Raw genomic sequence first — 10,631 nt, 5'->3', positions numbered from 1 at the left:
CTTTCTGGTATCCAGTTTTCCTATATTTTCTTGTGATTTGAAAAATTTATATAAGGGGATATGAACACACAGCATAGTATTCTATTATAAAAATTCAATCATAAAAGTCAAAATATATTACATAATATAGTTTAATGAATCATTACATTTATAACAAAGGCCACAATTTAATTAATTAATAATATAGAATGCAAAAAAAGAGAAATGTTTGCCTTATATATATAATTCCCTTTATTTTCTTTACCTTTCATTTGTCTTTCCTTGGGCCTGAACAGAAAATAATGCTTATTTATCTGAAGAAAAGGTCAGATCTATTAGAAATGACAGTCTGATTCTAGAGCCAAATTTTTAAAAGGTACCCAGACCTGATGTTTAGTGTAAATAAAACATTTTTTGAAACTCTTAGTTGATGTATACCGCTGTTTATAAACTAATCTTTTGGTTGAATCCTTCATTATACTATTTGCTACCTAAAAAAGAAAAGTCTCCAAACCCTTACTGCTAATTCCTCTTCGATAAGTACATATTGTTAAATGGAAATAAAATCCACTGCAACTCCTTTCTAATTTATCTTACATATTAGAAAGGCCAAATAGAATTAGTCATTAGTGTTGATAAAGGGGCTAAGTGTTGCTAATCATGTAAATCATGAGAGTTACTCAGACCAAGGCATTTAAACCAAGCAAACAGCACCTTCAGATAGGAACACCAGGTGTAACTCATTCAGAAAGTTGAGGTTCGTGAAATAAAAGATATTTCTGTGGATCAAGGATGATCAAGCTTTCTGTGTATTAGAACAGAAAGCACCCAAGAGGAAGGAGCCAGGAGAACAAACTAATTCCTTTAAATGAAAAAATGCAAATGCCCTTCACCAGTAAAAGAGACAGATTTTTCAGTCTCTGTTTTTGAAATCTAGTTGTCAAAGAGTCTTCAAAGGCAACTGAGAGTGGAACAGATTTTTCACTGTAATAGTGGAAGTAGTCTGATAGTTAGGGTGTATCAACATGCATTTCATATCTTTTTCTTAGAATAAAGAGATGGCTTTTGGCAGTGTATTTTAAACAGAGAGGAAGGATTTGCACTACTCTCAAAATCTACCTTACTGTCAGCTTCAGGCCACCTGAGAAAAAAGAAAAAAATTGATCATTCAAATGCGTATGATTCATAAACATTGCAAAGGACAGCTACTTTATCTCTGCAGTCCTCACAGTAACAGTCACAGAATGTAGTCAAAGTATTGATTGGCATATGGTAATAAAGAAGCCATAGGCTTAATTTACAGACATGTGATTTCTGGGGCATTTTAACCTGATAAAATTTAATTTTCTGGATCACTCTTAGAAGTCATCTGAATGATTTTGCTACTTCATATATTTTTGTCTTCTAAAATATATTTCAATCCAAAATAAGTCAAGTAATTTATGCACGTTTGTGTTTGTGCCTACATGTACATATTTTTAAATTAAATTTTTGGGTCTATACAGCCACTGTACCTATGGTCTGAAGCCATATATATATATTATATTTCATCTAACATATATATATACATACACATATATATATGTAGCAGGTACTTGTATAAAATATATACACTTTGTTGTCATATTGGTTATATGTGAAATGGTTTGTTTTGAAATAACCTCAGGCCATGACCTGTTGTAACTACCTGAAGGCCTTATTTAGTGTCTCCTCGATGACGCATGCAGCAGTGCAAATTAAACCTATGTGCATTGGGTTATGAATAATCTTTTGTTTCAAAGAAGGCAAAAGCCTCTGTCTGATTTAACACCAAAGAATAAATTACTCTGACTTGTCCAAGTAAACCTAAACACATTCTATTGACAAACCGGACACGGGATTTTTCTAAATACCATACATAATTACACGTTTACACACTCAGAGGGTAATCCTATGATACAAGTTCAATCTCTATTTTTAAGGACTATCACCCAAAAAGAAAAGAAGATTCCTAAGTCAAAGGAAATGTGGAAAATGACCCTAGGCTTGGGAATTCCCTCAAATCCAGAAAATTCCAGGTTAAGGCTTGAAGTTGAATCATTCCCAGGTCTAAGCTAAAGTTAACAAGAATACAAGGCAAACGATTTCTTTGGGGACAAAGCAGCATTGTGTCAATGAGACCCTCTCCTGCAGGGTAAAAGTCATTCTTCCCTACACTGTAAATGGACCCCGAGTTTCATAATTAGCAGATGAACTCACAGGAACCAAAGCTGACATATGGATAAAAGCAGCGAGATCACAGTACACCAAAGTATCATATATATCGAAGAAATAATTCAGTGTCTTAGATTTTTCTATAAAAATTTGTGATCTATATATAGGACTTCATTCACATGGACACTAACAATAAGGAGTATTTGCTTTGGCAGTAGTGGATCACACATCTGCTTATCTTGATTTTAATATATTTTTTTTTACATCATGTTCTGAGTACACAGATGTGAGTCAGGTAGCATTTGAATCCCCCACATCATATACACAGCTGAGGTGCCCCGCATCCGGCATCCCCCGGGGTCCTCGGTTCACTGACGTTAGCCACATGAATCCAAGGTCTGAACTCAGAGCAAGAAGCTTAGTTTTTGCACAATCAGTCAGCATAGATAATAAATCCAGAAAATGTGCTGTATTTGTTGTTGTTGCCTCCGTGGGCTTTCCCGCCATCTAACTTGATGTAGACTTCATCTCCTGGCTCCAGATGAAGAACCACACTGTTACTCGCATAGTCGTAATTCTGATCCGCATCTTGGGCAATTGCGCTGGCGCGCACCTGTGTGAAACAGACAAGAATTAGAATCTGCAAAAGAGATTTTCTTTTCTTTTCTTTTCTTTTTTTTGCCATTCACACAGCACCATAAATAGACTGGCCGTCAGGGCCCTGAATTTAGCACAGCCAAGTCCACCTTGGCCTTGGGGCTTTATGAGGATATCTTTGCAACAGTTTCAACTACGCTGTTGGAAAACAGAAAATAGCACTTTTCTGACGGTCATTGTAGCAGTCTTTTTTTTTTTTCAACTATATGTGGTAAACAATGCATGCCAATCTCTTCTCTTTCTAAATCAGGACTTTTCTAATTCCTTGTATCTCTATGCCCAATCACTTCCTGAAATGGCCATTGTTTTCTGCATTTTAATTTAAACCAAGCAGCAGTATTCTATCCAGTTGCCTATGAGTACAGAAGTTCAAACCAAACTTCAGTTGGTCCCTCTGATGATTAGAAAATTGAGATCCATGGTATGTACAGACTGAGAGAAATCTGACTCTTCTAACTCTACTATACAGAAAGAAAAAAAGAAGAAATCTTTTTGATTTGGGGCTTTCAAAATCTAATTCAAGGAAAAGCCCCTGTACCTGAATCAAACATTATTGGTTTAAAAGTTTTCATAGCTCTTACTTCTATTTGTGCCTTTTTATCACTTACTTGTGTACACTTAAACTATTTAATTTCAGTACATCTAAAACTTATAGAAGGAACAACACTCCCATGATTTGATGTCTCTAAAATTTCTAGAATTTCTGAATGATCTCATGGAATACCCTTTTATATTTAGGTGATTCTAAATGTGTCGTTTGCTCTGAGGATGGAGCTTTGCTTATAATCCACTCATATTGAGCCTGTGATCTCATTAGAGAGCTGACAGACACTTGCAAACAGTCCAATTCCCCATCATATCAAGTAATATGGACATTCTGTCACATTCTCAACTCCAATTAGGCTTCACATTCATTTAGTTGTATTCTGAGTCTACCTTGGAAAAAAATTTTTCAATAGGCAGACTTGTACTTGATTTATTTCAGTAAAACATCTACTTTGTGGCTTGTTTCTATTCCACTGTAATGATATTTCCCCAAATAACACAGCGAGTGATTTAGTGGTTTTGTAAACCTGTACTATGTAATAATGCATGACTTGGGGTGCAATATGTGGGATTTTATCACTTGGCAAAATGAGAGAAATGAGACATAAGTCAAGCATTTCCATTCCTTTCTTTCAAAATTTAAATGATAGGTTTTCAAATTAAATTTTCATGTGGTATGTTCTCACAGTAATGCTGAAATGTTAAAAAGGGAGAAGGCTCTTTGACACTGCTGAACTTGTAATTCAAGTAGTATTTTCAGCATTTCTTTCTGGATATCATATGGCAAAAGGAGAAAAGGGCTTAAAGATTTAGAATCATTTAACACTGTGCTAATTGACACTACTATAGTGAAAGCAATATATTATTATGCTGAGAAGCACTGATTCAAATGTATACACCACTTTAGTGATCTGTTTTGACCATTAATAAAAATACAACTTAATGTCATAATATTTCTTAGGAATTAATCCATTAGATTATAGGAGTTGGATGCTTTGATTCACTAATTTCATCTAGTCATTACATTCCCAGGAGAAAATAATCTACAAGGAGGACAGCATTCTTAGGACTTGATTTTTTTTTTTAATGTGTAGATTTTTAATGAGTGAGAAAAATTAAAATACAAAATAATAGCTAGCCATATTAGTAATATATGAATTATCAACCTATAATAGGTTTCTCACCTAATAATCAGCCACACATTTTTATTTAGCGCTTTAGGTATTTAGTATGAAATTCTATAGGTATTATGCTTTAACACTGTTTTCTTCAGGAAGGCATTTGAGAACTGGGATTATCAAAATCAGTTGATTTAGAGATAACAGTCTTAAACACATACATAATGCAATTTTTATTCTATTGCATTATGGGGTCTAACCACAAACCCATGTAAATGTTACCATTTTTATTCAGTAGGTGTTACCATGAAAATCTGCAAATGCATTAGGGTGATCCCACAGACTGGAAGGTTACCCTTAGAGTTTTCACTTCCTTTGTTGGATAAAGCCAGTGTGATTGCTTTTTAATGAAAGTGATTCTCTAAGATTTTAACCTGTACTGTACCATAATACTCTCCCAATTAAATACGTGCCATATTCTAGTGTACTTTGCCTGATTTTTGTGTGCCTGCTCACCTGATCATACTATAAAGGTATAATGGAACTTGAAATTTCAAGCTCTAGTATCCAGCCCAGTAACTTCCAACAATTCTTCCTTTAAGCCATCAAACTATTGAGGAAAGCAATGTATCCACCCTGGAGACTATTTTCAGGTTCCAAAATGTATACTGATTTCAGCATTTTCTCTGAGAGGTTGATGCATTCTTTTCTTTGCCCCATATACCCATTTCTACCTAAATGTACTCTAATATCTTTTCATCTTATAAGTTAACTATTTAGATTCTGCTGATCTTTAGTGCATGTTTCACAGCCCCTAAAAAGATAATTAATTTGACATTTCATGAATCTTGCTAATAAATTAATACCAGCCCACAAACTGTCCATTATTTCCAATATATCTCATATTTACTGGTGCCATGACTAATAAATTCTTAGAGTAAAAATGGATCTTTAATTATTTTATAGTTCTAATGTTAAGCCAGTTTTATTTTTTATTACAGTAGCTTATTATTTTTTTTTCTTTACAGAAAATTAGAGGAGCTTATTATAGTGGTATTATAGTGACTGGATTCAAATAGCTATATTTTTTATTCAGGTTTCCTGCTAAAAGTATACAAACTTAAAAAAAAAAAAATTCCTGTCTCTGTTAAAGCTATTTGAGTCCAACTTTTGCCTTTAATATGCACTGTCATGGGCTTTTAACACATGGTAAGATTAAATTTAGGTTGATGGTTTCATGGGGAATATGAGAATGATAGTCCTTTTAGTTCTGTGTTTGTGAGGATATAATAGGTTATGTTGCTTTAGCATTATCTTATTAGTGAGGGTTTATCATTAGAGACAATATTTATGGTAACATTTGCTAATTTAATTAATCGCTACTGATGCTCTCATAATTTCATTTTCATTGTACTTCTGTGGAATCATAAACAAAAGGTTAAGTGGTGTATCAGGTTAATTTACTGGCCTTTGATGTTTCCATCTGTGATTCTGCATTCAAACACAAAGCATAAATAAAATGGTTCTCATATGGTTACGGTCCAGAGGCATTCCTCTATCCTAGAGTGAACTGCTTTTTTAGTTTAATTTTTTGTGCTTCTCAAATCTATTTAATCCATAGAACATTACACTGACATGGATCTCTTGAGTTTCTGTTTTATGAAAACAAATTAGGTCAGCTCAGAAGAGGGAACTGCTGTCTAAGAAGTGATCAGACAAGAGTAAATTTGAAAATCAAGGATCAACTCTTTCTTTAATATTAATTAAAAAAAGATTTTGTAAGATTTGTCATTTGTAATGCCTGCAGACCAGACTTTACAAAATAGTTCTATTCTGGAGATAGAATTTCTTAACACTAATATTGTAATAACCATTTTGCAAAACAGTCCTTGCTGAACTCGAAAATATATTGTTTGCTACGGTATTTGTTTTTCTGAATAACTTGTTGCTCACCTTTTATAGAAGCAGCAGCTTAACAATGCCAATGAAAAGCATTATACATTATCAGGTCAGCTGTTTTGCCTTTTTTTTTCCCCTGATCCTCACATAATGCATATCCTAGGATGATACAAAGAAGCCTTCTACACTCCAAACAATGAAATTATTAAAAAATACAAACTGCACACGGAACACATATATGGCATGGTTTTCCTGGAATCTAAATCTGGCCTCAGCGTCAGCATTTAAACTAATTTAAATGTACTGCTCCCCAGCTTTTCATGCAATTGCAATTCCCAGAGACTTAAAGATGTGTGTTTTTATACTCTGGCTGAAACAACTTGAATCATTTTTTTTAATTTGAATTAATACCTCTAAAAACAATCTCTTCAGCCTGACAGTATTTGCTAGACTTAATCTTTGAGTCAGAAGGCAGCCAAATTGTAAATAAATGGGTGCCTCATCACTGCCTCCTGAGGGGCTGTTCACAAATCATTTTGTTAGGGTGACATAATAGCTCTATTTTGGTACAATGAGTCATGCCCTTTTTAGCCATTTACCTATAATGAAGCCACTGCTCTGTGAATAATTTTTATTTATCTTAATATTATTTTCATGCATAATAACTATAATAAACAACCCTGTCAGTGCCTCCTGGTGGCCATTTTTCCTCTTTTTTGTTCTATCCGACCTTAGGGTCCCTTAAGCCATTTACTTCTGAATTCTTTTAGAAGTGAGGGGTAATAGGAAAGAGAACGGACAGGATATTTCGCCCTTTCTCTTATTTATTTAGAGCATTTGTGTTTCACTTTGGAAGAATTCTGACACTGTGAATTGTGTGTTTGGAATAAATTCTGCTTTAATGTGGCTTAATAGAAACCAGGGTTATAGCTAGAAAGGTCTCAATTCAAGGGACAAGCGACCTGAAGCCTGAGAATCCTTGTTATATCACAGTTGGCCCTCGCAGGGTCATGGGGAGCAGGGTAGAGGGGGTACTCTGTGCCACTTGAGAAGCAAAGTTAAACCCAAGAACTCAGCCCAGACTGCAGGCTGCAAGGCCTCCCTCAGCGGCTGATTTACCGTGTGCAGAGGGTCTGATTATACTTTGAGGTAGATACAAATATGATTTTCCTCCCCTGACGAAGAGATCAGACACACTACGGTTTTGCAATGACCGCGAATTTCTCAAGGCAACGAGAAAGTGGCCCCAGCCTAACACCGCAGACCGGTGGCCCTTGGAGCAGCGCGCAACGGCTTGGCTCAGGGGAGCAAGTCGTCTGGCCGAGGGCTAACCTGAGGCTATTTCACAGTCCAAGCCAAGGCCACCGCTGCTTGTGAGGGAAAGGTTGGGTTGGAGAGATCCTCACGAAGGCGCCCTGGGGCTCGCTGGCAGGGAGGCTCATCGCCCCGGGTTTGGGTTGGCCCACCAGCTTCCTGACCACCCGCCTGTGCGTCCTCCGGCTCCAGCCAGTGGAGTTTGGGCTCTGTGTTTGGGAGCGTGTTTTATGGCACAAATCCAGGATTCTCAACTTTTCCTTTTGTTAGCAGCACTCGTTGCCTCTCCCCCTTCTTCAGCTGATATCTAAACCAGAGTTTTGCATCTCGAATTTGACTACTTGTGAGTTTATCCGGGCCTGGCGATGTGGTCCTGCCTTGGCCCCGGGTGCGACCTCCGCTCGGACTCACTCCTCCGCACCCCTTCTATTTTTTCCTTGGGCCCAGGTCTTTCTCCCTCGGGTTTGTCACGCTGGCACGCCCACTTCTGGCTCCCCCAGCCCTCCCAATTCCTGGCAAAACCTGACAGTGACCCCCACCCTGGTGAGCATCCCACAGCCGAGGGGTCGCTTTCTCCTCCGGGACTGCCCGAGGTGCACGGATTGTCCCGGGACCGAATCCTGCTTCCCGCTTCTTAGGGTCGCGCGCAAGGAACGCAGGTGCCCGGGCTTCGGGAGCCACCCTCGCCAGGCCTCCGGGCGCTCTTTGGCGTACGACCCCCGCCTCCCCAGGGTGGGGACAGCATTCCCCCTCGCTCGCAGCTCCCTGGAGCGGGAGCTGCCGAGCCCATCCTCCGCGGGCTCCCACCCCCCATTTCCGGGGTCTCCTCCCTCTCGCCTGTACCTTCCCGCGCGCCCTCCCCGCCCTCCGCCTGCTCTCACCTGGTTGTTTTTGCAGAGATCAGCCCACATGCTGGTGCCATCCCCTCCTCGCATCAGAACGTGGTAGGTGAAGAAGTAGATACCCGGGATGGAGCAGGTGAACTTGCCCGTGGTGGGATCGTAGTGGTTCCCGAGATTGGTGACCACGTCGTCGAACTTGAGCACCTCGTAGCCTTCGTGCTGCCGCTTGAGGCCGGCGTAGAAGGCAATCTTGGGCACCGTGCTGTAGGTGGCGGCGCTGATGGCCCCGGCCGCGTTCAGGCCCGGCGCCCCCGGCGGGCCCGGCAGGCCTTGGCGGCCGGGCTCGCCCTTCTCGCCCGGGGGGCCCACGGGGCCCGGCGGCCCGGGCTCACCCGGGGGCCCCCGCGGGCCCGCCTTCCCCGGCCTGCCGGCCTCGCCTTTGGGGCCCTGGATGAAGGTGGGCAGGGACTGCATGAGGCCGCGGTCGGGCGTGGCGGCCGTGCTGGGCGCCTTGGTGCCCCCATAGGGGTCGCAGACCATGCGGCAGGTGCCCAGCATCTCGTAGTGCGCCGACGTGCCGGCCGAGCTCACCAGCACCGGGATGAGGATCACCAGCAGCAGCACCATCACCACCCCCAGCGCCCCGGCTGCAATCAGGCGCCTCCTGCTGCCCACCAGCCGGCTCAGCGCGGGGCGATCCTCTTGTCTGCTTTTGGACAAAATTTTGAAGGTTGGGCGGGGACCTCCTCAGAGCCGAAAACAACCCCCTGCGAACCCCAAGTCCCCTGGGCAGGCGCGCGCCGGCCGCTCCTCGCGGGCTCTGGCTCTCCCCCCAGCTGAGGCTGCGGCTGGGGAGGGAGCTCGGACGCCAAGTGACTTGAGCTGAAGTCCCGAGCTGGGGGGTGCGGGTGGGGGTGGGGGCAGGGGGAGGGGTGCGCAGGGCGCCCTCTCTCCTCCCGCGAGCCCCTCGCACCTGTGGCTGCCGGGGCGCCGGCGCGGCCGCCCTGAGTGCAGAGCAGCCGCCGCCTCTCGCGCTCTCCCGGGCCGCTCACACTTTTATGCCTCCGCCTGCGATCGACTTTTCCGTTTTTGCCGACTGCGCCAGTTCGCACCAACTTTCCGTCTGAAGTTGCCTTTTTCTGCCTCCTCCTCTTCTTTCGCTCGCTGGGATCGCCCTTCTCCTGCCTTTTCTCTTTCTTTTTCCCCCTCCTCGGCAACCACCAGAACTCTAATAGATGCGCATCCCCAAAACCCCGGCACCGGCTAGGGCCCGGCGCCCCCCGGGTGAGTGGAGCGGCGGCGCTGGGCACCAGTGGCGGCTCGGAGAGGCTCCGGGCTGGATCGGAGGAGCTGGCGAGCAGTGACGAGCGCCTCACGGCCGGGAGCGGAGCGAGAGAGAGACTGAACGCAGAATTCTGCCTGGGTACCACCTGCCAGGAGAAGAGGAGGCTGACAAACGCGCGCCGGAGCAATTTATAGGCACCCAAGGCGCAGAGGAAGGGGAGCCGCTTTGGCATCTCATTGCGGCATCTGCTCTGCTCATCCCACTCAAAGAGAGTTTGGCATTACTCTGACAATGTGGGATTTTTTCCCCCCTCGGCCTCTCTCTCTTTTTTTTTTTCCTTCTCTGCACATGGATGAACAGTGAGATCCTGAATACTCCCTTGCTGAACTCAGGCGATGGCAGCGCTCTCCCTGGACATATGGGGTGGGGTGGGGTGGGGGGTGGGGGGGGGGAGGTGAGACAGATGTACAGGAGGAGCCTTCAGAACTCAAGGGTCACACCTAAGTCCTCTATTTCCCCGCTGCCTGCAGCCCCAGTTGGAGGGTGCAGTTGAAGGTTGAATGGAGGGTGGCTGGGTTGACAGTATTTCTCTAATGGCTCACCCACAATCGGCGCTTCAGGTGTTTTTTTTTTTTTTTCTGTCTCAAAATGCCACTTTTAACATAAGGAGGGCCCTTTAGAATTTTCCAGATGGTAGATGTGATTTTTTTTTAACCTTATGATTTTCCTCACCAGCCTTCCAAAGTGAAATAAGATGTTACCCAAAAAACCGTAAGGTGTGTTGAAAAGCCAAAGGAC

At 42.7% G+C, this 10,631-nt stretch overlaps 1 protein-coding gene across 1 annotated transcript; it reads right to left on the bottom strand.

The window, feature by feature from the left end:
* Positions 1–2,112: 2,112 nt before the first annotated feature.
* C1QL3 (complement C1q like 3) lies at positions 2,113–9,975 on the bottom strand. Its single transcript, XM_005906389.3, has 2 exons — positions 8,588–9,975; positions 2,113–2,785 (listed from the first exon to the last, which is right to left on the bottom strand). Exons 1-2 carry the CDS (start codon positions 9,173–9,175, stop codon positions 2,606–2,608), a joined length of 768 nt encoding a protein of 255 aa, XP_005906451.2. The 5' UTR covers positions 9,176–9,975; the 3' UTR covers positions 2,113–2,605.
* Between the last annotated feature and the right edge of the window lie 656 nt (positions 9,976–10,631).

This window comes from Bos mutus, chromosome 13 (genome assembly GCF_027580195.1).
Source record: "Bos mutus isolate GX-2022 chromosome 13, NWIPB_WYAK_1.1, whole genome shotgun sequence".
Classification (NCBI taxonomy): domain Eukaryota; kingdom Metazoa; phylum Chordata; class Mammalia; order Artiodactyla; family Bovidae; genus Bos; species Bos mutus.
Note: the sequence above shows the minus strand (reverse complement) of the source record. Positions and strands in the feature narration are given on the sequence as shown.